Below are 24,505 nucleotides of genomic sequence, written 5' to 3'. Positions count from 1 at the left end.
AGTTGGGGATTCTTATATATTCACACATTTCTGTTATCCCAGTATATATTTTTTTATTTTAATTTAATTTAATTTTTAAATGTATTTATTCTTGAGAGAAAGAAAGTGAGCAGGGGAGGTGCAGAGAGAGAAAGGGGGACAGAGGATCTGAAGCAGGCTCTGCAGCTGACAGCAGAGAGCCTGAGATGGGACTCAAACTCATGAGCTATGAGAGCATGACCTGAGCTGAGGTTGGATGCTCAACCAACTGAGCCATCCAGGTGCCTTCCCAATGTTGTTTTTTTGTTTTTTTTTTTTTAAGTTTATATATGTATTTTGAGAGAGAGAGAGGGAGAGAGCATGTGCATGTTGGGAGGTGGGAGGGGCAGAGAGAGAGAATCTCACTTGATCCCACTAACAGGATCATGACCTGAGCCAAAACCAGAAACCAGAGTTGGGTGCTTAACAAGTGGTGGGGAGGGGAGGATGTGCTAGCAAATGCATGTACACGTGAGAGCATGAGCTGGGCAGGGTCAGAGGGAGAAGTAGAGAGAGAATCTCAGGCCAGCTCCACACCTCGAGCCCGGACATGGGGCTTGATCCCATGACCCTGGGATCATGACCTGAGCTGAAATCAAGAGTTGAACATTCAGCCCACTGACCGACCCATGTTACCTCAATGTATTAACAACATAGGCGTTTTGAGGTTTTGCTGGTATCATCATGCCACTTTATTTATAATTATTTCAGTATATAATTCTTCAAGCAAGAGCATTTTCTTTGATAGCCACAATAAATGCATCACAATTAGGAAGTGTAATGCTGATACTGTACTAATCTGGTCCATAGTTCATATACATGTTTTGTCAGTTGTCCCAGTAATCTTCCAGAATCTAATCCAAGATTCCATTTTGCAGTCAGTTGTTTTGTCTCTATAGACTCCTTTAATTCAAAATAGTTTCTTGGCCTCTCTTTGCCCTTCATGACCTTGACATTTTTGAGAGTACAGGTTGGTTATTTTATAGAATAGCTGTAAAATTTGGGTTCGTGTGATGTTTCCTTACGAGTCAATTCAAGTTGTGCATATGTGTCAGGAACTCCCCAAAAGTACTGTTGTATCCTTCTCAGCATTACAACAGGAAATTGTCCTGTTACTGGTGTTGGTACCTTTGATGACTTGGTTAAGGTTATTCTTGGTTAGGTTTGGGGCGCCTGGCGGCCCAGTGGGTTAAATGTCCAACTCGTGATCTCGGCTCAGGTCATGATCTCACAGTAATGAATTTGAGTCCCGCATCGGGCTCTGCACTGACAGCAAAGTCTGCCTGGGATTCTCTCTCCTCCTCTCTGCTGCTTTCCCGCTGGCGCGCACTCTCTCTCTCTCTCTCTCAAAATAAATACACGTTTTTTTTTTAAAAGGCTTATTTTTGCTAAGGTAATCATTGTGGTTACTATTTTTCCCTTTATGATAAATAAGTAATTTGTGGGGGAAGTACTCTTGAGTCTGTGTAAGTATTTGGTCCACATCAAACTTTTGTTGCTAAAATACTAGTTTTAATATTCATTGTTGCTTCTTGATTGAATCAGTGATTACTAAGACTTACAAAATGATGATTTTCTAACTATGTCATTCCTTCTACACTTACTTGTAATAGAGAGTGTTCCCTTCCCATTTTATTTTATATGTCAGTATGGACTCCTAAATTCTTACTTTATTCCAGAAATAAAGTATCTTTAGTTATCTTTATTTTATTATTGTGTTTATTTTGATGCTTAAATTGTCTCAGATTTGTTCAGAGGAGGCCCCCTTCAGTCTGGCTCCTGTGTCCTTTTGACACTTCCCTATCGTTTTTTTGAGAACTTCTTGCAGAACAAGACCATTCTAGTGTCATCTTGTATTTACTCTGCGTTTCTTTTTTCATTTATGTGTTTTATAGCAGTTCTATATAAATGGGTTTTTAACATTCCTAAAGAAGAAACATAGGAACAGTTTCAGTTAGTTATATAATTCTTGTCTAAAGTTCTAAAGCGTATTACCCAAAACACAGTAGTCTGTTTATTGGTGTTGCACTGTCTGATACCTATGGGAAGCAGATAGTGGCAGTGATGGTGGACATTTCAGGAAGGTAATAGAGTTAATAGAGGTAGATTGGTTCTGTCGGCTCTCATATTCCATTTGCCAAGACATGAAGACCTGAAGAAATGCTGTACACAAGCACAGGGATAGAACGTAGTTTTGGTGGGAGAGAAGAAATTGAAAAGCAGTTCCTGTTAGGAAACCAGCACTCTATTTTCGACGCGGAATTTCAGGCTGAGTGGGACATCAAAGTGCAGATGTCCTGTGGGCAGCCATTAGTGTGGACCCAGAGCCCAAGATACCAGATTTGATTTGATTTGATTTTTTATATTTTATATTATTTCATTTTATGTTTCATTTTAATGTTTTAAATGTTTATTTAAGCAGTCTCTATACTCTGTACTCAAACTCATGACCCCGAGATCTGGAGCCACACGCTCCACGTACTGAGGCAGCCAGGGGCCGCTCAGCACCTCTTGTGCAAAATCTCTGACATGCATATCTTCTGAAATGCAGACAGCTTTGGAATGGGTTAGTGCTGGCTCCTGCAACTGTGGGACAGGGTGGTCTCACTCCTCGCTTCTTTCTCCTCTCAGCCATCTCTTCTTGTGAGAGTCCTGCCTCTTCCCAGAAAGGAAGTCCTGGGAACCAGGAGATGACGGCCACACTTCTCACAGCAGGGCTGCAGGTGAGTTGTACTGCTTCTAGATCTGCTTCGCGGCACCGGTGGCATCTGCCACGTGCCCGGGCTCTCTGTAGCAGTACTCACCAGGATCTGGGGAATCATGCCCCAGATGTTTCTGCATGATTCTTGATTTCCCCCACCAAATCTGGTGCGTTTTCCTCTTTGTCCCCCGCTTAGTTAGATCCCTTTACACAGTATGTTCCCACCCCTTGATCCTCCCCAGCACTGGCGGACCTCTGACAGTCTGGGTTTGAGCCATGGAACAGTGCCAGTCCCACGTGGGGATTTTGTTTTGTTTCAGACTTTGGAGAAGATCGAAGACATGGCTGTGTCCCTAATTCGAGAGGAGTGGCTTCTTGATCCATCACAGAAGGATCTGCATAGAGATGACAGGCCAGAAAACTACAGAAACATGTTCTCCCTGGGTAAGGAGAGCTCTGGTTATTGTCATCATTTAAGGTTTTTTTGTTTGTTTGTTATGTGATGGTAGCTGTGAGTTGTCTGAAGGATATTCTTAAGTTTAAACTCAGGAACTAACAGAGAGAAACAGTGCTGGCCCGTGGACTTTTATTCTCTGATCCAGGGCTTCCTGTGGGTACTGTTCTGTCTGCCAGTGGGAGTCCTCTGCTCCCAGCCCTGTGGGACTTTCGGGCCTGTCGTGCTCCTCCCTGTCAGTGCCAGGGCTTTTCCCATTTCTGTCCTGTTAGGTCATTCACTACGTCTGTATTCCTACCCACTCCCCAGCTGCCCCTCAGGTGGTCCCTTCCCTGCCTTCGTGCCTCCCAACAGCCCTCCTTGTTCATGGCACTTCTTCCCCACTTGGCTTGTGGTACTTCTGCTTGGCCCTGTTCTCATCTCCCTGTATTATGATAGCAGCTTGGAGACAGATGGAAGCTGTGTGATTGCTGGTAGTTTTTCCATGTGTGTTTTCCTTTTCCCTTATATCCTATTCCTTTCTAACATGGAGAATAGAAAGTGACATTGGCTTGATGTTTATCACATTTTAATTTCAGGTGGTGAGACCAGGAGTGAGAACAGGGAATTAGCTTCGAAACAGGTAATATCTACTGGAATCCAACCACATGGAGAGACAGCTGCCAAATGCAACGGGGATGTTATCGGGGGTCATGAGCGTGGAGAAGCCCGAGATCTTCTGGGCAGATTAGAGAGGCAGCGGGGAAATCCCACCCAGGAGAGACGGCATAAATGTGACGAATGTGGGAAGAGCTTTGCCCAGAGCTCAGGCCTTGTTCGCCACTGGAGAATCCACACTGGGGAGAAACCCTATCAATGTAACGTGTGTGGGAAAGCCTTCAGTTATAGGTCAGCCCTTCTTTCCCATCAGGATATCCACAACAAAGTAAAACGCTATCACTGTAAGGAGTGTGGTAAAGCCTTCAGTCAAAACACAGGCCTGATCCTGCACCAGAGAATTCATACTGGGGAGAAGCCATATCAGTGCAATCAGTGTGGGAAGGCTTTCAGTCAGAGTGCAGGCCTCATTCTGCACCAGAGAATCCACAGTGGGGAGAGACCCTATGAATGTAATGAGTGTGGGAAGGCTTTCAGTCATAGCTCTCACCTCATTGGACATCAGAGAATCCACACAGGGGAGAAGCCCTATGAGTGTGAGGAGTGTGGGAAAACCTTCAGGCGGAGCTCACACCTCATTGGCCATCAGAGAAGCCACACTGGGGAGAAACCCTACAAATGCAATGAGTGTGGGAGGGCCTTCAGTCAGAAGTCAGGCCTGATTGAACATCAGAGAATCCACACTGGAGAAAGACCCTATAAATGTAAAGAATGTGGGAAAGCCTTCAATGGGAACACTGGCCTCATACAGCATCTGAGAATTCACACAGGGGAGAAGCCCTATCAATGTAATGAGTGTGGGAAAGCCTTTATTCAGAGGTCAAGTCTCATTCGGCATCAGAGAATCCACAGTGGAGAAAAATCTGAATCCGCAGGAGTTTAGGGAAAAAACTACAGTCCTAGTGTGGGCATTGTGCAGAATTAGAGAATCCACATGCTGGTGAGTGGTCTTTCAGTGCAAGTAAAAAGCCAGAAACTTTGTCATCACTACAAGCTTAACGTAGGATCAGAATCGATAGCGGTGGCAGAGTTTGAATAGCTCTTCAGGAGTTTGGGCCGGTTCCTTGATGCAGGTGGGTCAGCTGGACTGTCTTAGGAGGTGTCTGATGGAGTGGAGCTCCTGGTGGCCTAATGCATCCTTTAGAAACGCAATAGCATCTGAGCAAGTGGCTGGTGGTGGAGGCACTTAACTTTGTCTTTCGGGTGAGTTAGCTGTAGGTGTGAGAGAGGCTCCTCCCGGTTCCTCTGCTGCTTCCCATCTCCTGTGATCTCCTTCCCCCACTGATTCCCCGGCAGGCGCACTTGTTATCCTGATCTGATCTGAGAAGCTACTTTAGAGTTTGAAGCAGCCTCCCTGTGAGACTTATATTTGTATTTAGCTTTCTAAGAACCTAGTTCTAGGGAAATTTTTACAGACACATAACGTATTTATGCTTAAGTGTGCGTGTTATTTTATTCCAACGTTCCTGATAGTGGAAAACCGTATTTCCACGCAAACTCAGAATGCTATATTTTTAACAGCACTCCAGCATTTTTCTTCATATATCACCTTCACTGACTCCTCTGAGTCACTGAGCATCCATACGTGTCCTCCACCACCCCCACCCCCAGCACCTGTGTCAGCAAAAGAAGTGATGTTTGTGGGAGTGAAGCAGAGAAGGAGGTGAGTGGAAACTCAGCCTGGCTGCTCTCGAGCTTGGGTGGTTGTACCTTTGGGTGACTTCCGGCTCTCTTTTCCACCTTCCCACTGTATGCCGTGGTGCACAGAGGTGTGGACACTGTTCCAGTTATAGCATCGCGTGGGCGAAAGGGGAGACAGGTGCTTGAAGGCCTAAAATCCTTACAAAGAACGTGCACTCATCCCTTCTGGCCCATTACAGTCCTGCCCTCTCAGGTTCCTGTCAGTCTGCACAAACCCCTGACTGGATGGTCTGTCACTGCTGTCATTGCCTTCATCCCCCTTCCTTAGATGGCCTTAGCACCTCACCCTTCATTCTCCATCTGTCTCTTGCCATTAGCTTTATAAATGCACAGCGGTGATCTGTCGAATACCTCACCCCACAGTTCCTCACTGTTCTGAATTCGTCTGTAAGCTAGCGGAAACACAATATTAACTCATTACCGGGCACTGTCTTTCTCCTTTGAGGCTTTCCATATACCAGGGGATACTGTATAAAGTAACAAGGCTGTTTTAAGCAGCACACCAGAACCTGTGCATCCGAACATGGTCTGCCCTTTAAATTTGGCGGTCCGGGTTGTTGCTGTGGCGCTACCACTCCTCCCAACATTTGGAAGACTTCTAGTCTTGAATAGTATCTCGTTTTTGACCATTACCCACTTGTTCACCAGACTTGGAGCTGAGTCATTTTTGGCTTTTTTTGCAAAGTCAGCTTTCAAAACGGGAATTGATTCCATTAATCCTATGCCGAAGAGTATGCTACACGTTCTGAAGAAAACACCAGGAGAATTTACACAACTTCACACTGACTGTTCTGAACAGGGACAGCACTTACTAATCATGTTATTTTAAGATTGGTGTTTTTAAAAACCAGGTCCAACTTTTATATCATAAATTCCTTCCCTATAAAATCCCTTCTGTATCCCGCTATGGCCCACCCTGACCACTGACAACATCAAGGTTGTTATACCTATTTCATTGAGCCATTGATACCCACCTGTCATAGGTCATGCTTGGTTTCCTTGGTTAACTGTTTCTATTTTCTTTTTTTTTTTTAAGTTTATTTATTTTGAGAGAGAGCATCCCAAGCAGGCTCAGCACTGCCAATGCAGAGCCCAATGCAGGACTTGAACTCCTGAACTATGAGATTATGACCTGAGCTGAAATCAGAAGTCAGACAATTAGCCGACTGAGCCACCCAGGCACCCCTCCTTGGTTAACTTTTTCAGAATAGTGCTTTCCATTATCCTTTATTTTCTTGCTCTCCTTTTTTTTTTTTTTTTGGACTATAGATTCCCTTGCACTTGAAGGGAATTCCATTCCTCATTCTCTTGTACTTGAAATTTCAAGACACCAGGAATAAATCTGGACTCTAGATCCTTGTTCTCTGTGTACCCTCTGTAAGACACGAACTCTGCCTGAGGCCAGTGCTGCCCACATGCGGTTCTCACAGGATGGAGTCACTGTCCGAGGGAAGATACGTGCACATGTGCACAGTCTCCCAGGCGGTTGAGGGGAGCACTTGTCCAGTGAGGGCTCTTAGAGTAACGTGTTGAGATGACTGTAGGCACACCAGCTAACGTCTCTTTACTGCAGTAATGTGTAGCCATGCTATGCATTAAATCCATAATTACTAAGCATCTGGCAGAATTCAGAGGAAAGATGTGCCCTGAAAGATCAGTGTTCTGCTGGAAAGAATAAGGACAGACTGTGACCTGAAGGAACTATTGAAGCCGGTTCAGCCACATCCAGAAATAGCCACATGGTGTAAGAAGGTAGAAAAGGCTGATGTTTATCTGGGGCACACACAGAAGTCCATTCTTGGTCTCCGCTAATCACTCTGCACCAGAATGTGGTTGCTCCATCTTTATGACCTTATTTTGAGCTCTTAACTGTGAGTGACGTGTGCTAAATTCCTTTATATCCTGCAGATTCTATTTTTATGCTCTTGGTCTGAAATGAACTGTTCACCAATACCTTCTCCCATCGTGATCTTCTCATTTTAGGACCTGGCATGATAAAGTGGTTCTTCTGTCACTCTGCCGCCATCCAACATAGTCCTAGGAGAGGCGTCTTAGGCTTCAAAGGTTTACTCCATTGAGCAAGTGGCAGTGCTAGAATGTGGTGGATGATTGCCATACACAGCAGTTAGCTTTACTCTTGGTTCTGAGACTCGAAATAGTAATAGCTGACATTTATTAAGTACGTACTGTGTGCCAAGCTCTATGCTAAGTGTTTCTCATGGTTATGACACACATTATATCTTGCATTTTATAGATGAGGAAATAAGCTTAGAGAAGTGAGTGAGTTGACCAAGGTCATGTAGCTGGGAAATGACAGAGCAGGGGCTCTGCCCAACAGTGTCAGATTCTGGAGGCTGTGCTGCTGACCACTGTGCTGTATTGTCTCTAATGAGCACACTGGCCCTGGCCAGCCATTGGAAAATCCAGTGTCCCTGGCCATAGGATAGGTAGCTACTGGGGAAGGGAATGCATAGTGGTACAGCACTGTGTAGTGCAGTTGATTGAAAATGTCATTTTGATTGATGATTGTATCTTTAAATGCTGATACTTTTGATGCTTTGTAGTATTAGAAAGCTAAATTGTACAAGTAAAGCATGTTTAAAAGAGTAACTGGCAGGATAAAGCAATAAGGTACAGATTCGAGTACATTTCTCTAAACTGCCCCAAGGAAGTAGAATTGTGGGGGAAATGAAAAATACCCATGCGCCCAGCCAGGCATATGGTCCGCTGGGATGACAATAGTTAAGTTTACCTACAGTGTAAAATGTGGAAAACCTTCCACTTCACTGCCCATATCCAGCTGCCATTCTGTTTTTCTTGTCATTCATGATCTTTCAAACATGTCATCCATTGTTCAACCCCATTTTCTCATTAATATATTCTTAAAACTTCTTATTGGCTTATGTACTCAGCATGCCACTGAAGTGTCCTATGGACAAATATCAATGCCTTTTCTAAGTTCTTGTCCTGTTTTGTTTTGTTTTTGAGAGAGAGAGAAAGCGAGCATATGAGCAGGAGAGGGGCAGAGAGAGAGAATCCCAAGCAGGCTGTGCACTGTCAGCAGGGAGCCCAATGTGGGCCTCAAACTCAAGAAACTTGAGATCATGACCTGAGCCGAAAGCAAGAGTTGGACGCTTAACTGACTGAGCCACCCCCAGGCGCCCCTTGTCCTTGACCTATATTTCACACTGTTGAGTAGGGACCCTGCATCTCAGGAATTCTTTTCTTTGGCTTGTGGGATCTTTTTTGATCATTTTCCTCCTAATTTTTAGCTTTTCTTTATTAGTCTTTTTTCTCCACTGAAAATAATCTCCATGTCTTGGTTTTATCCAGTATTTTTTCTGTATTTGCTTCTATTTATGTTTTGATTATTTACACTTACCTTCTGTATTTCAGTACTTTAATTATTTCCCACCCTATGGGTCAGTTACCTACATAATTTGATATTTGGGAACAGAACTCCTCACTCTTGTCCCCCAGCCTACATTTTCCTTTTAAATAGGCATTATTGCTTAGCTTCTTGACCCTGAATAGACTCCCTGCCCTTCATATTTCTTTTTTTATTTTTATTTTTTAAAGTAGGCTCCGTGCTCAGGGTAGGGCTCAAAATCATGACCCTGAGATCGTGTCCTGAGCTCCTCAGGCGCCCTGCCCTGTCTTGGAGTTGTCCTTCAGTCTTTTTCTGCTCTTCACTGTACGTGTCTCACGTCTTGCTGAGTCATTCCGGTTCTCCGTTTTCTCCTTGAGGCTGGATCTTCTACGTTTCTGCCATCCCCTGCAGCCTTCTGCAGAGCCATGCCATCTGAGGCCCCAGCTGTTGTAATTCTTGCTTTCAAGACCCCCTTCAGTAACGCTTCTAAGGTGATCCTCCTCAAAATTCATTTTCGGTCAGAAACACTCAGCAGATGATTGCTGTCCCAGCAGTGGTGTTCCAGGTTCTCCATGTTTTGCCCTTCATGTTTCACCTGCCTCAGCCTAATTCTCTGGCATATTCACCTTGACTCTTCCTGTTCAAACTTCCGTGGCCTTCCACTGCTGTCTTACAAGCCCTTGCCTCCGTGCCTTTCTCATGCAATTTCTTTTGTTTGGATTTTTTTTTTTTTTTTGGCCCCACTTCTTACGCATCCATATCTTCAAAGCCTAGCTTCTTTATATCTTCGAGTGGGCTCTCCCTGACTTCACCTCACACTGAGACCTCCCTTGTTCTGTGCTGCCTCAGCACTTACCCTTTGAGTTTGTACTGTGGTCCATGCACTTACTAATATGTTGCTTTGTAATTATTTTCTAGCTCTCTGTATTGTAGTTTCACATTTGTATTTATTTTCAAAATTAAATTGTAAGCTCCTTGAGGGCAGGAATAATAACTTTTACATTTGTATCTCTGCACCCCCTAGTGCCTAGTACAGTGCTGAGCACACAGTAGGTGTTTAATAAATGCTTGTTGAATCGTTGTGTGGATTATTTATGGAGTTCTATAATTGCCTGTACCTAAGACTAAAAAATCCAACTTCAGGGGAATATATGTGAAAACTGAAATAAGAAGCTCTCCATTTGGCCAAATTTATTCTTTAAGGAAGAAAATAGGAATAGTAAACTCTAAAGATTACTGTGTTAAAGTTATTGTTGCAAAAGTGCTGCAGAATAGACTTTTGTATCTGACGTTAAACCAGTGGTTTTCAACTGGAGAAAATTGGCAATGTCTGGAGATAGCTTTGGTTCTATCATCGGTGGACAGGTGGGATGCTACTGGCATCTGGCAGATAGAGGTTAAGGATACTGTAAACACCTTGCATGCACACACAGCCCCCACAACAACAAAAATTATCTGGCTTCATATGTTTAATTGGGCCAAAGTTGAGAAGCCCTGGGCTGGACATATTTAAGGTATATAGGAGAAAGAAGAGATAGGAATACTAGCGTTGCAATTAGAAAAATTAGCTATGGCAAGGTTTAAAAGAATCCTGTTATATATATTTTAGAGTATGTAAGATTAGAAAAGAAAAGCCTTAATGTTTGGAGTTCACAGCAATATACACATCAGGGTGATGGTAAACCATAAAATGGTTGATAATGATGTTCTAAGGTTGCTTTCAGGGTCAGATCTGCCTCCCTCATTATACCAAGTACCAGGTGTTACAGGACTACAGTCTGGTTTTGTTTTATAGAATCAAAGATAATACTTAAGGCGCTGTCCCTTTAGCAGGGAGCCGGTAACATATAAAAGACGTAGCTTTGGAGACAACACATAACCTTCAACAGTCCCTTTGGCAGCGGCTAGGCAGGATTAACTACTCCAAGGAAATCAAGCCAGAATGCAGTCAGAGTTTGCCAAGTAAAACATACCCACTTAAGTTTTTAACAGAGTATTACCCTCCTCTAAGCAGGCAAATATGTAGAAAAAAATGTGATTTCCTAAATTAGTTTTAAAAAACCTTTTAAGAACATTCATCTTTCTCATCATCATTAAGTAGCTCAATGGCACTTAAACAGGTTTAAAAAGTATCAACTCGAGTTAGAAAATCGGTTTCAATGTGTAGTTCACCAAAGAAATCACTGCATTGCTCTGTTGTGTTTAATTATTCATAGTCTATAGAATGCTAGGCTTGGAAGTGACCTTTGAGATCATTTCCCACCCCATTCTGCAAACGGAGGTCCACAAAGGCCCGGCGACCACTGGGTCGCCCATTAAGGTTTGTGGTGCAGGTAGAAGAGAATCCTGGCTTCCTGATGCTTTGCCCATTTCTTTTCTGACTGGTTATGCGCTCAGGTCTGACCCTTGTTCTTGTATGTTCTTAATTGTTACCCCGCCAGGGGGTGCGTCCGTACTTTGAGCCTCCAACTGTAATGTTTTATTCTAGGACTTACTCCTTTCATCAGTTTGTATGTCCATACAAGTATACTGACTCGGTATCTTGGGTTAACTTCTCCCATTAAGGCCAGTTGGTGTCCCAGTCAAGTTTTGAAAGCCCCGCCCTCCTGGGCCTGTTCCCTAATCAACACAAGGAGCGGCTCTGGCCTTCTGATCGTCAAAGATAAAGCCCTGAGCACCTGCACTCCCGCGTGGCGGTTTTGGGGATCCTTCAGGGTCCCCCCTGGAGATTCTGCCTTTCCCGGCCGCGGTGTCTTCAAATTCCAAGATTCCAGAGTCGTCCGTTCTACACTGGACAGAATCAGCAAAGGCAAAGCACCTCTGTGAGCGAAGGGGTCTCGGATCGGCCTCCGCGGACCACCCGGGGCGGCGGCGCTCCAAGATTGGGCTGGTGGAGGACCCGCCCGGAAGTGTCGAGCGGGCCGCCCCGGAAGTGCCGGGACTTCCGGCCCGCGGGCGGCGGTGGCAGCGATTACGCTGCTCGGGCTCACCTGCGGACGCGAGTCCCGCGTCCGAGGGAAGCACGCGGGTGTCTGGCCGGCCGCCCCTCCGGCCGCGGACCCGACGCCCCAGTGCGGCCCGGTCTTTCCCACGGCCTCCCGAGATTTATGGAGCCGCCGTGACCACGCGCACCCCTGGTAGCTGTGGTGTAGCCCCCAGCCGACCCTCCGGCCGCCTTTCCGAACAGATGGGGAAACTGCGGAGGACTGGAAATACGCACTTGGGGCAGGCTTCCTCTTCCACCCGGGCGCCCGGGACGTTTCCTGGTGCGTGCGGATACACTTGGGCTGCAGCTTGGCCCGTGGGGCCGGTGCCCGGCCCTCGGCAGCCGCTTTCCCACCCGCGCGGCCTGCGGCGCTGTTCCTGCCTGGCCTGCAGTGCCCTGCGGCAGGGGCGAGTCGGGGCACCGGCCCCACCGGCTGCCCAGCCTGGGATCGGACACGCGACCTAGCAGATCAGCCCCTTGCTTGACACTGCGTTTTTTCTCCCGCCCCTCACTAGTTAGTGTGACAGCTATGGCAGTCTTTGCTTTTTCTTTGAGTAAGATAGTGTTTCTTTTACAAAAGAAGGGCAACGAAGACGAGACCCGTAAGAGGAAGCTTACTGAAGCGCAGACTCTAATGCGTGGCAGCATTAGAGGAGCTGTTTTCTCTGCTTTCAAGAATCCTGTTACTAGAAAACTCCTTGTTCTGGGCCGGCTCCAGCTCAGTTGACACTGGCTGAGGCCAGTTCCTGACCTTTAGGCCTAAGGAGTGCCAGATCTGGGAGAGGGACGGGCGTGGCGTGGGGCGGCGGGGGCGGGGGCGCGGATCAATGAGAAAGTGGCTGAGTTGGATGAAACCAGACAGCAGGAAGGGAAGGGAGAAGTATTTATTAAGTCATCGTAAACGTTTAGTCTCTTAGGGATGTTTTTTTCCATTTTGGGGGCCTGTAGGTCTAAACCTGTGATGTGGCCAAATCACTTAATCTCTCTGTGCCTCTCTCTATTTCCTCATATGTAAATGAGGATGACAAAAGCACCTGCCTAGAATTGTTATCATGGTTACATGAACGGCACCTGATAACAAAAGTTGTATCTAGATATTGTCATTATTTTTCTCCATACCTCTCTTAACTGGTCTGCTCTAATGATTCATTTGTTTATACAGTGATACGTTCATAATTTCATGTGTTTAATTTTTTTTTTCAGGTCCCAGCTCTTGCACAGTCAAGAAGTAATCTAGCAAGAAATATCAGCCCTGGGAGCCAAGGGAGGGAGAATCACTGTCTCCAACTCCTACCCAGGAACGCACCATTAAAATCTCAACTATAGGAACCCTTTATCCCACGAGAGGGTTGTAAGTATTAAACTTTGACATTCTGTAGTTTTCTGAAGATTCTACAATAAGGCACCTGAGAAGACTCTTTTTTTTTTTAAGTTAATATAACGTATCAATGTAGGTGTGCTGTTATGAACCCTCAGCAGAATCTGCTTCAAAGTGAGGGTAGAACAAGAGGGCACCCGGCTCACCTGCCATTTCCACAGTATGTTATTGATAAAGAATTCTGTCTTTGCTGCCTGTTGTCTGAGACAAGCTGTATTCTGTTTTTTTTATGTGTCTTTGACTCTGCTTAAGGTGGTTTTGTTATTTTACCTTGCAGGAATTTTGATTCTTTGTATTGATTTCAAATTTATCTTTTCATTTATAGCCTCTGGATTTGGGCTTATAATTAGAAAGGCCTTCCTACTCTGAGGTTATTAAAGACTTCTCCCACATTTTCCTCTGGTACGTTTATAGTTTTCGTTTATAACATTTGAAACTTTGATTTAGGGGCGCCCAGGTGGCTCAGTTGTTTGAGCATCCGACTTCGGCTCAGGTCATGATCTCGCAGTCTTTGAGTTCAAGCCCCACGTTGGGCTCTGTGCTGACAGCTCAGAGCCTGGAACCTGCTTCGGATTCTGTGTCTCCCTCTCTCTCTCTGCCCCTCCCCCGCTTATGCTTGGTTTTCTCTCTCTCTCTCTCTCTGTCAAAAATAAATACACATTAAAAAAATTAAAAAAATGTTTTAAAATAAATAAATAAAACTTTGATTTATTTGGAATATTGACCTGTATATCGACTGAGGAAGGAATCCAATTTAACATTTTTCCAGATGATTACCTAGTTCTCACCATACATTTATTGAGGAGTCTACTCGTCTTTTTCTTACTGATTTAGTACCTTTTTTCTATGCTAAATTTCTCCCTCTGATTGCATCTATTTCTGGACTTTCTATTCTGTGCCATTTGTCTCACCACTATCACACTGCCTCACTGAGGCTTTGTAATATGTTTATGATCACTTAGGAAAAGTGCTCCTTCATTGCCCTCCTTTTCAGAGTTGTCCCAGGGAGTCTTGCTTGTTTACTTACTTGTCTATGTGAACGTTAAAATCTATTTACAAAAAAGTTGGTATTTTTTATTGGAATAGTATTAAATTTACAAATTAAGAAGTAGTTTCTGAGTGCAAAGTGGAGGGATTTTAGGACTGCAATCGATCTGGGTTCAAATTTCATCTGTCTCCTTTTTTTTTTTTTTTTAAGCTTTCTGCTTTTTATTTATTTGCTTATTTTACTTTTTTTAAGATTTTATTTAAGTTGAAGTTAGCTAACATATAGTATAGTATTGGTTTCAGGAGTAGAATTTACTGATTCATCACTTACATGCAACCCAGTGCTCATCACAAGTGTCCTCCTTAATGCCCATCACCCATTTAGCCCATCCCCCCCTCCCCAAACCCCTCTAGCAACCCTCAGTTCTCAGTATTTAAGAGTCTCTCGTGGGGGAGCCTGGTTCGCTCAGTTGGTTAGGTGTCTGACTTCAGCTCAGGTTATGATCTCACAGTTCGTGGGTTTGAGCCCCACATCTGGCTCTGTGCTGACAGCTCAGAGCCTGGAGCTTGCTTCAGATTCTCTCTCTCTCTCTCTCTCTCTCTCTGCCCCTCCCCCGCTTGTGCTCTGTCTCTCTCAAAAATAAACATTAAAAAATTAAAAAAAAAGTCTCTCGTGGTTTGTCTCCCTCTCAGTTTTTATCCTATCTTTTTAAGTTTGGGGGCTTTTTTTGTGTATTTTGAGAGTGAGAGAGAGAGAGCGCATGGGCAGGGGAGCAGCAGAGGGAGAGAGAGAGAATTCCAAACAGGCTCCATGCTGTCACTGCAGAACCAGTTGCCAGCCTCAATCCCACAAACCAGGAGATCATGAGCTGACCCGAAAACAAGAGTTGGATGGTTAACCGACGAAAACACCCAAGCGCCCCTATCTTACTTTCTTTTCCCTTCCCTTCCCCTGTGTTCATCTGTTTTGTTTCCTGAATTCCACATGTGGGTGAAATCATATGTGGTATTTGTCTTTCTCTGACTCGTCTGCTTTATTAGTTGTCCAACCAAAAAATTTATCTGCTTTTCAGTTTTCTTACACATGAGAGGAGCATAACGTTTTATTTGCGGAATTAAAGGCGATAAAAGGTGCAAAATACCTGGTTTGAAGTAAAAACCTTGTTTGTTGGCCAGCTCAGGGACCACTGAGGAAGAAGCCTCCGGGGCCCTAGAGCGGCAGCAAAGCGAGGGCAGCAGGGCTCTGCGGAAGTCGACGGCTCCGCCCCTTCCGGCGCCGTACTCACTCGGAAGTGCGGGTGTGGGGTCTGGTTTCGAGCTGGGGGCCCGCTCGCTCCCTGGTCTCGGCTGACCTCCACCCTGGCCTCCGCCTGCTTTCTCGCGCCCCTGCCGCTCTTCCTTTGCTCCCTTGCCCTGCCCCTCCCCTTCCCCCTCCTGCCGCTCAGGCTTGCGGAATAACGGAGACTCTGGGGGAGGGGACCGCCCCGTCCTGGCCCCTGTATCCTCCCCTACCTCTTGTGTGTGTGTGTGTGTGTGTGTGTGTGTGTGTGCGCGTGTGCGCGCGCGCGCGCACTCAGGGACACCTGGCAGTTTTATTGAGATGTTCCTGAGATCTTTTTGCCTCAAAGAAAAAAGCTAAATGAGCTACTCATGAAAATTCCTTTCTTTTGCTATTTTACATTTTTATTTATTTTGGGGAGCCTGCAGAGCATGAGAGGGGTAGGGGACAGAGAGAGAGAGAGAGAGAGGATGACACAGAATCTGAAGCAGGCTCCAGGTTCTGAGCTGTCAGCATAGAACCCGATGCGGGGCTGGAACTCATAAACTGTGAGATCATGACCTGAGCCGAAGTCAGACGCTTAACCGACTGAGCCCCTTAGGCGCCCCTCTTTTACTATTGTATATTGCATTTTTCTGCCCCCTCCCAGACTCTTCTGCTTAAAAGATGAGGGCACATGTCCTTCTTCTCACCGATTTCTTCCAAGTTAAAAGTGTTAACCCAGAGGTATCTGATGACAGCCCAGAAAGGTATTTTGTACACACCCGTAGCTATCCGGTATGAGGAAGCCCATTGAGGCAGCGGCAGGATAGGATCATTCCAGTTTGAGCGAGCTGCAGACCTAAAGGGGTTTGGGTAGGACTAGGGATTCTTCGTATTTTCTTAATAAGAGCTGAGCAGCTTAGGCCACAGGCTTCCGTGGGTAACCATGTTTCCTGGGTTCTGGGCAGGAGTTCATGTGCACGTGACCCCTGCCCTGAGTGAGCCTTTTTCACTGTTGCTAAGGAGCGACTGTTCAGAGAAACGTGGTAGAACGTCACTGAGAAATGATTCAGCCCAGCCGTGGAGGGCCGTGTCCGTGTGCCAGTGGGCCCGTGCCTGACTCGTGGGGGACTTCCACACCCCACCCCACAGCAGGAGCAAGGAAATCAGAGGTTCAGAAAAGACACGTTTGTATGAAGAAACACTCAAAGACGCAAGGAACTACTAAAAATTACCTATGGAAGTGGTAAACCCGGGGGGACCAGTGTGGAATGGAAACAAGACTTGTTTCTATATGTCGGGTTTTTTTTCTTTAATGTTTGTTTATTTTTGGGGAGAGAGCACACAAGTGCACGAGAGTGGGGGCGGCGCAGAGAGGCAGGTACAGAGGATCCCAGGTGGGCTTCCTGCTAACAGCAGAGAACCCTAAGGGGGTCAAACTTGTGAACCACGAGATCATGACCTGAGCCAAAGTTGGACACTTAACGGACTGAGCCATCCAAGTGCCCCTCTATATATCTTTTCAGAGGATTTTGATTTCTCTTTACTTTTTTTTTTTCTTTGAGAGAGAGGGGCATGAACCATGAGATCATGACCTGAGCCAAAGTCAGATGCTTAACCACTGAGCCACCTAGGTGTCCTGACTTTTCAATTGTATATTATCTAGTCAAAAACATAGGCATACTTAAAAAAATGTTTTTAATGCTTATTTATTTTTGAGAGAGAGAGAGAGAGACAGAGCACAAGTGGGGGAGAGGCAGAGAGAGGGAGACACAGAATCTGAAGCAGGCTCCAGGCTCTGAGCTGTCAGCACAGAGCCGGATGTGGGGCTCAAACACACGAACCATGAGATCATGACCCGACCCGAAGTCAGACGCTCAACTGAGCCACCCAGGCGTCCCAAACTTTTAAGTTTTTAAATTCAAGTTAATTAACATACAGTGTTACAATAGTTTCAGATGTATAATACAATGACTCGACAGTTCTGTACAGTATTCTGTGTGCTCATCATGACAAATGCGCTCCTTTATCCCCATCACCTATTTAACCCATCCTCCCACTCCCTTTCATCTGGTAACTATCGGTTTGTTCTCTGTAATTAAGAATCAGTTTCTTGATTTGTCTCTCTTTGTTTTCCCCTTTGTTCATTTGTTTCTTAAATTCCACATAGGCGTGAAATCGAATGGTATTTGTCTTTCTCTGTCTTATTTTGCTTAGCATAATACACTCTAGTTCCATCCACATCATTGACACTTGGGCTGCTTCCATATCCTGGCAATTGTCAATAATGCTGCAATAAATGTAAGGGTGCGTGTATCCTTTTGAATTCGTATTTTTGTACTCTTTGGATAAATACGTAGTAGTGTAGTTGCTGGGTCTAAGGTAGTTCTATTTTTAAATTTTGAGGAACCTAGACACTGTTTTCCAGAGTGGCTGCACCAGTTTGCATTCCCACCAGCAGTGCATGAGGGTTCCTCTTTCTCCACATCTTCACCAACACCTGCTGTTTCTTGTGTTATTAATTATAGCCATTCTGACAGGTCAGAAGTGGTATTTCATCATGGTGGTTTGTTTTAATGTTTTTTGTTTTTTTATTTTTTATCTTAATAAAAAATTTTTTTAACATTTACTTATTTTTGAGACAGAGAGCATGAACAGGGGAGGGTCAGAGAAAGAGGGAGACACAGAATCTGAAACAGGCTCCAGGCTCTGAGCTGTCAGCACAGAGCCCAATGCGGGGCTCGAACCCATGGACCGCGAGATCATGACCTGAGCCGAAGTCGGATGCTTAATCCACTGAGCCACCAGGCGCCCCATAATGTTTCTTTTTTTGAGAGACAGAGTGTGATCAGGGGAAGGGCAGAGAGTGACAGAGACACAGAATCAAAGGCAGGCTCCAGGCTCCGAGCTCTCAGCACAGAGCGTGATGTGGGGCTCAAACCCACAGACCACGAGATCATGACCTGAGTTGAAATCAGACGCTTAACCGACTGAGCCACCCAGGCTCCCTCATCATGGTTTTGATTTGTATTTCCCTGATGATGAGTGGTGTTGAGCATCTTTTCATGTGTCTGTTTGCCATCTGTATGTCTTCTTTGGAGAAGTGTCTGTTCGTGTTTTCTGCCCATTTAAAAAAAATTTTTTTTAATGTTTGTCTTTTGAGAGAGACAGACAGAGCATGAGCAGGGGAGGGGCAGAGGGGAATGGAGACACAGAATCTGAAGAAGGATCCAGGCTCTGAGTTGTCAGCACAGAGCCAGACGTGGGGCTTGAACTCACAAACTGAGAGATCATGACCTGAGCTGAAGTTGGAGGCGTAACCTACTGAGCCACCCACGCGCCCCTCTGCCCATTTTTTAATTGGATTATTTGTTTTTTGGATGTTGAGTTTAAGTTCTTTATATACTTAGGATACTAACCCTTTATCTGATCTGTCATTTGGAAATATCTTCTCCCATTCCATCGGCTGCCTTTTAGTTTTGCTGATTGTTTCCTTTGCTGTGCAGAAGCTTTTTATTTTGATGAGGTCCCAGTAGTTCTATAGGAACTATAAGCCCCTATAGTTTTGCTTTTGTTTCCCTTGCCTCCGGAGACACACCTAGGAAGAAATTGCTACGGCTGATATCAAAGAGGTTACTGCTTATTTTCTTTACTAGGATTTTAACCATTTCCTGTCTCACATTGAGGTCTTTAATCCATTTTGAATTTATTCTGGTGTGTGGTGTCAGAAAGTGGTCCAGTTTCTTTTTCTTTTTTTTTTTTTTTGCATGTTGCTGTGCAGTTTTCCCAAGCATTTGTTGAAGAAACATTCTTTTTTCCACTGAATATTTTTTCCTGCTTTGTTGAAGATTAATCGATCATATAGTTGTGGGTTCATTTGTGGGATTTCTATTCTGCTCCATTGATCTATGTGTCTACTTTCTTGATCACTACAGCTTTGTAATATAACTTGAAGTCCAGAATTGTGATGCTTCCAGCTTTGCTTTGCTTTTCAAGATTGCTTTGGCTATTCGGGGTCTTTTGTGGATCCACACAAATTTTAGGATTGTTTATACTAGTTCTGTGAACAATGATATTGGTATTTTGGTAGGGATTGCATTAAATGTGTAGATTGCTTTGAGTAAGTAGACATTTTAAAAATATTTATTCTTCCAATCCATGAGCATGAAGTATCTTTCTATTTCTTTGTGATACACAAACACATTTTTAAAGTTTATTTTAAGTAATCTATACAACCAATATGGGACTCGAACTCACAACCTGAAGATCAGGAGTCCCATGCTCTTCCGACTGAGCCAGCCAGATGCCCTGCATAGACAGATTTTTAAGTAAAATTTTCAGAATAGTTTCTGTGCGCTCTGGACATTTAGAGTTACAGAAAGATTGTGAAGATAGTACAGAGAGTCCCCATATACTTCGTGCTTAACTGACTGACACTTAAATGACTGAGCCACCCAGGTGCCTCAATGACCTTGACAGCTTTGAGGAGTTTTTTGGTCGAATGCCACTCAGTTGGGAGTTGACTGATTTTTTCTCATTACTAAACTGAGGTTATAGGTTTGGGGGAGGATGACCCCAGAGGTTAAGTGCCATTCTCATCTCATCAAGGGTGCACATCATCAGTTTATTATTGTTGAGACGTAAAACAATTTGTAAAGTGGAAAGAGGCAGAGAAGAGATAATTTGTGTAGTTTAAGTTTGCAGCAAAAGTTTTATCAAGTTTTCTTCCCAGAAGATAAGAGAGGGCACCACGCTGTCCACACATGAGTCCGAAGGAGCCCCATTCTTTGGAGAGGGGAGGGGTCCGTTCTGTCACACTTGGCACGGGATACGAAGCATCCCTGTTGCTAAGGTGCTGTCACAGCAACATCAGCGGCAGCAGCGGTGGTGGTAGCAACGGCCAGAGCTTTTATCCCCATGTTTCTCTTCCAGCCAAGTAGTGTGGACTTCTGTGTGAGTGGTAAAAACCCAGCTGTCAGTGAGGCTGCTGTCACTTTTCCAAACTTGTTATCAGTTGAAGTTCTGGTTCTTTTCCCTTCTGTATTTGTATAGTCCTTCATCTGCTCTACTGTCTGCAAATCTCTTTAATTCCTGTCTTGTTTCCCGACTTAATTAAAGAGGTGAAAAGTCTTTTTAAGTAGGAACTAAGTATTATTTTGTAGTCATTTATATTCCAGATTCTGTGCTGTAGATACCATTATAAAGGGTAATTTTTAAATAGACGTTTGAGTCAGGTGTCCGTTCTAATAGTTTTGTGATATGTTACTTTACAGACATTTGAATGGTGTGTCCTGGGTTTGTCAAGCATGTTTGAGGCTTCTAGTTAAGTCTGTGTCACATCCTATTGCTTTAGCAACAAGGAATAAATTACATTGAAACCTCTATGTGTTATTGTTTCAGAAGTCCAGGCCACAGGCACGAATAAGGTGTCTATTCTGAAGGGAAGAATTCTGTAAGGATGGACCCACACCAGCAGGTTGCCAGCTTACGGAATGGGAGTACATTACAGGTTTCTGAGCGCGAGAAAACCTCTCAGTACGTGAACCAGGTTCAAAGGCGGGAGGACAGGCCCACGGAAGGGAGACGGTATACCTGTAGTGAATGCGGGAAGAAGTTTGCCCAGAGCTCGGGCCTCGTTCGACATCGGAGAATCCACACTGGCGAGAAGCCCTACGAGTGTGGTCACTGCGGAAAAGCCTTCAGCGTGCGCTCCACCCTCACTGTGCATGAGAGAATCCACACTGGCGAGAAGCCCTATACCTGTAATGAGTGTAGGAAAGGCTTCAGTGTGAGGGCACACCTGATCATACATCAGAGAATCCACAATGGGGAGAAGCCGTATGAATGTAATGAGTGTGGCAAAGCATTTAGTGTGAGCTCAGACCTTATCAAACATCAGAGAATCCACTCTGGTGAAAAGCCCTATGAGTGTGACGAGTGTGGGAAAGCCTTCAGCGTGAGCTCCGCCCTCATCAAACATCAGAGAATCCACACAGGAGAGAAGCCGTATGAGTGCAAGGAGTGTGGGAAGGCCTTCTATGTGAACTCCGCCCTAATTAACCACCAGAGGATTCACTCTGGAGAAAAGCCGTACGCGTGTGGAGAATGCAGGAAAGCCTTCAGCCAGATCTCAACCCTAATTCATCACCAGAGAATCCATACTGGAGAGAAACCGTACGAGTGTGACGCGTGTGGGAAAGCTTTCCGTGGGAGTTCTAATCTTACTAAGCACCAGAAAATACACGCCAAAGGAAAGTGTCATCATTGATTTACGTGGCGAAGATATTCCAAAGGCCTTTTTTTTTTTGTATCAGGAGTTAACACTAAGAGAAGGGCATGGAAGAAGTTGATGTTTTAATTGATACTTGGTCCTTTAGAATATTGAAGAAGTGAGAAGTCCGTGAAAAGTGCTCCAGAATGACTAGTTAAAGCTCTGAAATCACGTCGACTTCTGAGAATGCGCTTTCACAACTCACAAGGTAAGGCCCTTTAAATACATGTATACCGTAATGTAGTTTGTTTTGGTTTAGTAAGAGCAGATTTCAGTATTTCAAATATTTTTATTTTTCTCATGTGCAAACCTTCTGTTGTTGTTGTTGTTGTCTTATAGGTAAAACCTATTAAGTTTGAAATTGGAAGTAGTGTTGATTGGTGGGACAGGAACCACATATCCTCATTGTATCTGGAAATAGGAACTGATTGGTCTTCCTTTCTTTGCCTTTGCTGTACCTCCATGCTCTCAGGGGTGATTCGATCGGTTAGTAACCTCCTTGGTAGAGGGTAGACTGCCTTTGTTTTAGGTAGAAATCTAATAGATACTTTGTCAGGGTCATTCTTGCTTAGTCGGCAAAACCCCAGGACTCTTGACTTCCTGAGCCAGTAAATCCCTAAACTTGACTGAGCTTCCTGAACCAAAACAAACAAAAACAAAAAGCCTCTCTAAAAGTGTCAGGTGCTCCGATCCCTTGGATTTGGTGTTTCTCAAGTGTGGTGAGGGATTTGCAGACTCAAGAGGTATGAGACTGGGCAAGCTTGGGAACTGTTGTTGAGTTGAGGATGGCATTGGTTTTAGGATGACTTTCACTGATCTATTTGAGTGACTCCTTGAAGTTCGATGTCTCATATCAACCGGGAGAGCTCAGATTTGGGAAGTGGTACAAAGTTAATGAGTTCATTCTGGAAAATGTCTTTGTCATATCTGGAAATCCCAGTAGAACTGTTCATCAGAATGTACCCTAACTTTCTAATCCCGTCCCCAGACCTACACCCAAAAGTTACACATGCATGTATGAAGCTCATGGAAGAGATCTGGACTCAAAAATTACTTTGTTACTATTTTTCTATATTAATAGTGATTTCTGACCCCTGGGTGGCAGGCCAGGAAATTCTTGTGAACCCTGAAACTAAACCACAGGAGGTTCAAGATGAACACCAAAGTGATAGAAATTGCAGATTGATTTGGTCTGCAGTAGGACTCTGTGTTGTAAAGAGATACATAGTTTCCATGATTTCTCATGAGCATCTGAGGCAAGACAGCCCACAGACACACTGGACTCCATGAAGCTTTGAGCCAACTTGTGCGGTCAGGCACTGAGGTCAGGGTTGCGTGTGGAAACACACAGCGTGAAGTCTGGTATCGAAGGCGTGCTTACCACTCTGCCCAGGTAAGTTTCAGTATGGACATGGGGGCTGAAGGCAGAAAAGGTCCCGGTTTTGGAGCGCACACTGAGGAGACAGAACCTCACCGAGGCATGGGGCGTGCTGAAGAGAGTAAGGCACATACTTACAGGCAGCAATGAAGGGCCTCAACAAAACACCAGGAAATTGTCTACGGCATTGGGTCGAGGTGTGAATTCCTTTGTCCTGCTTCTTTCTGCCTTTTGACAGTTGAGGAAGGCTGGTTTCTCCTTGCTCTGTCCCAGAGAAAGTTCCCGGCCATGCCATTTCTGTTCTGTTATCGTCAGTGTTCTTAGCATTGACTTCTTTGGCCCCAACTGTCTCGGTTTGTCCCTAGGATGGAGGTTTGCAGACAGACTCTTCTGGGTGGAGAATACTCTTCTGAGATCAGCACTGAAGTGATGCCATACCCCACCCCAAACCAGCGCAACTGAATCCTAAGCAGTAAGTGGTGCGTGTCTTGAAGACTTTGAAGGGGGCAGACATTCTGGAGAAACACATTTCTTCTACTGAAGAATGTAGTGGTAGGAGGGCACGATCCATGTAACATGGTTATTCCTTGTGAGCTCAAAGTACAGTGTTGATGGTCACCTGCTGTGGGTTGGGCCTTGTGCCAGGTACTAGGAATACAAAGGTAACTGGAGAAAGCACCCCAGTCTTCAGGGGCCTCCCAGTCTACTTGGGGAGAAAGGTGCAGAGAGAAAACGGTAAATACAGCGAGAAAGCCACTGGGTTTGTACAGGCTACTTTGCACCGAAGGTGTAAGAACCACTCGTGGAACCATTGAAAAGGCCTCAGGAGGGTGAAATCTTAGAGGAAGAGTGAGTTCTTCGGCCCCAGGAAAAGGGATAAAGGAAGGGACTTTGGGAAAAGCATGTTTAAAAGTATGTATCTGGGGGCACCTGGGTGGCTCAGTCGGTTAAGCGTCTGACTCCTGATACCGGCTCAGGTTGTGAACTTGTGGTCGTGAGTTCGAGCCCCGCATGTGACAGTGTGGAGCCTGCTTGAGATTCTCTCTCTCCCTCTCTCTCTCTGCCCCTCCCCACCGTCTCTCTCTCAAAATAAATAAACTTAAAAATTTTTTGCTTCATTGTAGTTAACGTACAGTGTTACATTCGTTTCAGGTGTACAGTGTAGTGACTCGGCTGAAACTGATTTTTGTGTATGAGTGAGGGTCAGATTTCATTCTTTTCCCATATGGATATCCAGCTGATCCTACATTACTTACAGGAAAGACTGTCTTTTCCCACTGCTGTACAAGGCTCATGTGTCATGTATCAATTGTCCTACATGCATAGGTCTGTTTCCGGTTCCT

General features: G+C 44.8%; 2 protein-coding genes across 7 annotated transcripts in view; both read left to right on the top strand.

Annotated features, from left to right (window-relative positions):
* ZKSCAN8 (zinc finger with KRAB and SCAN domains 8) overlaps nucleotides 1-9,981 on the top strand; it is a 30,283-nt gene extending 20,302 nt beyond the window's left edge. For 3 of the 4 annotated variants that reach the window (XM_030316877.1, XM_030316876.1, XM_030316875.1), the window contains exons 4-6: nucleotides 2,650-2,741; nucleotides 3,040-3,163; nucleotides 3,752-5,268. In XM_030316877.1, the coding sequence (XP_030172737.1) occupies nucleotides 2,650-2,741; nucleotides 3,040-3,163; nucleotides 3,752-4,713 (1,178 nt within the window). In that variant the 3' untranslated portion in view covers nucleotides 4,714-5,268. Of the gene's footprint in view, nucleotides 1-2,649; nucleotides 2,742-3,039; nucleotides 3,164-3,751 lie in introns of all 4 variants that reach the window. The other variant, XM_030316874.2, reaches the window with a different exon arrangement.
* Nucleotides 9,982-11,858: 1,877 nt separating this feature from the next.
* LOC115514775 (zinc finger protein with KRAB and SCAN domains 8-like) overlaps nucleotides 11,859-24,505 on the top strand; it is a 28,573-nt gene continuing 15,926 nt past the window's right edge. For 2 of the 3 annotated variants that reach the window (XM_030316956.1, XM_030316955.1), the window contains exons 1-4: nucleotides 11,859-12,167; nucleotides 13,091-13,238; nucleotides 20,914-21,992; nucleotides 23,528-23,641. In XM_030316956.1, coding sequence (XP_030172816.1) covers nucleotides 20,972-21,781 — 810 coding nt within the window. In that variant the 5' untranslated portion in view covers nucleotides 11,859-12,167; nucleotides 13,091-13,238; nucleotides 20,914-20,971 and the 3' untranslated portion in view covers nucleotides 21,782-21,992; nucleotides 23,528-23,641. Of the gene's footprint in view, nucleotides 12,168-13,090; nucleotides 13,239-20,913; nucleotides 21,993-23,527; nucleotides 24,149-24,505 lie in introns of those variants that run through there. The other variant, XM_030316951.2, reaches the window with a different exon arrangement.

The sequence above is a fragment of the Lynx canadensis genome, chromosome B2 (genome assembly GCF_007474595.2).
Source record: "Lynx canadensis isolate LIC74 chromosome B2, mLynCan4.pri.v2, whole genome shotgun sequence".
NCBI lineage: Eukaryota > Metazoa > Chordata > Mammalia > Carnivora > Felidae > Lynx > Lynx canadensis.
The sequence above is the reverse complement of the archived record's forward strand: the minus strand, read 5'-3'. Positions and strand labels throughout refer to the sequence as shown.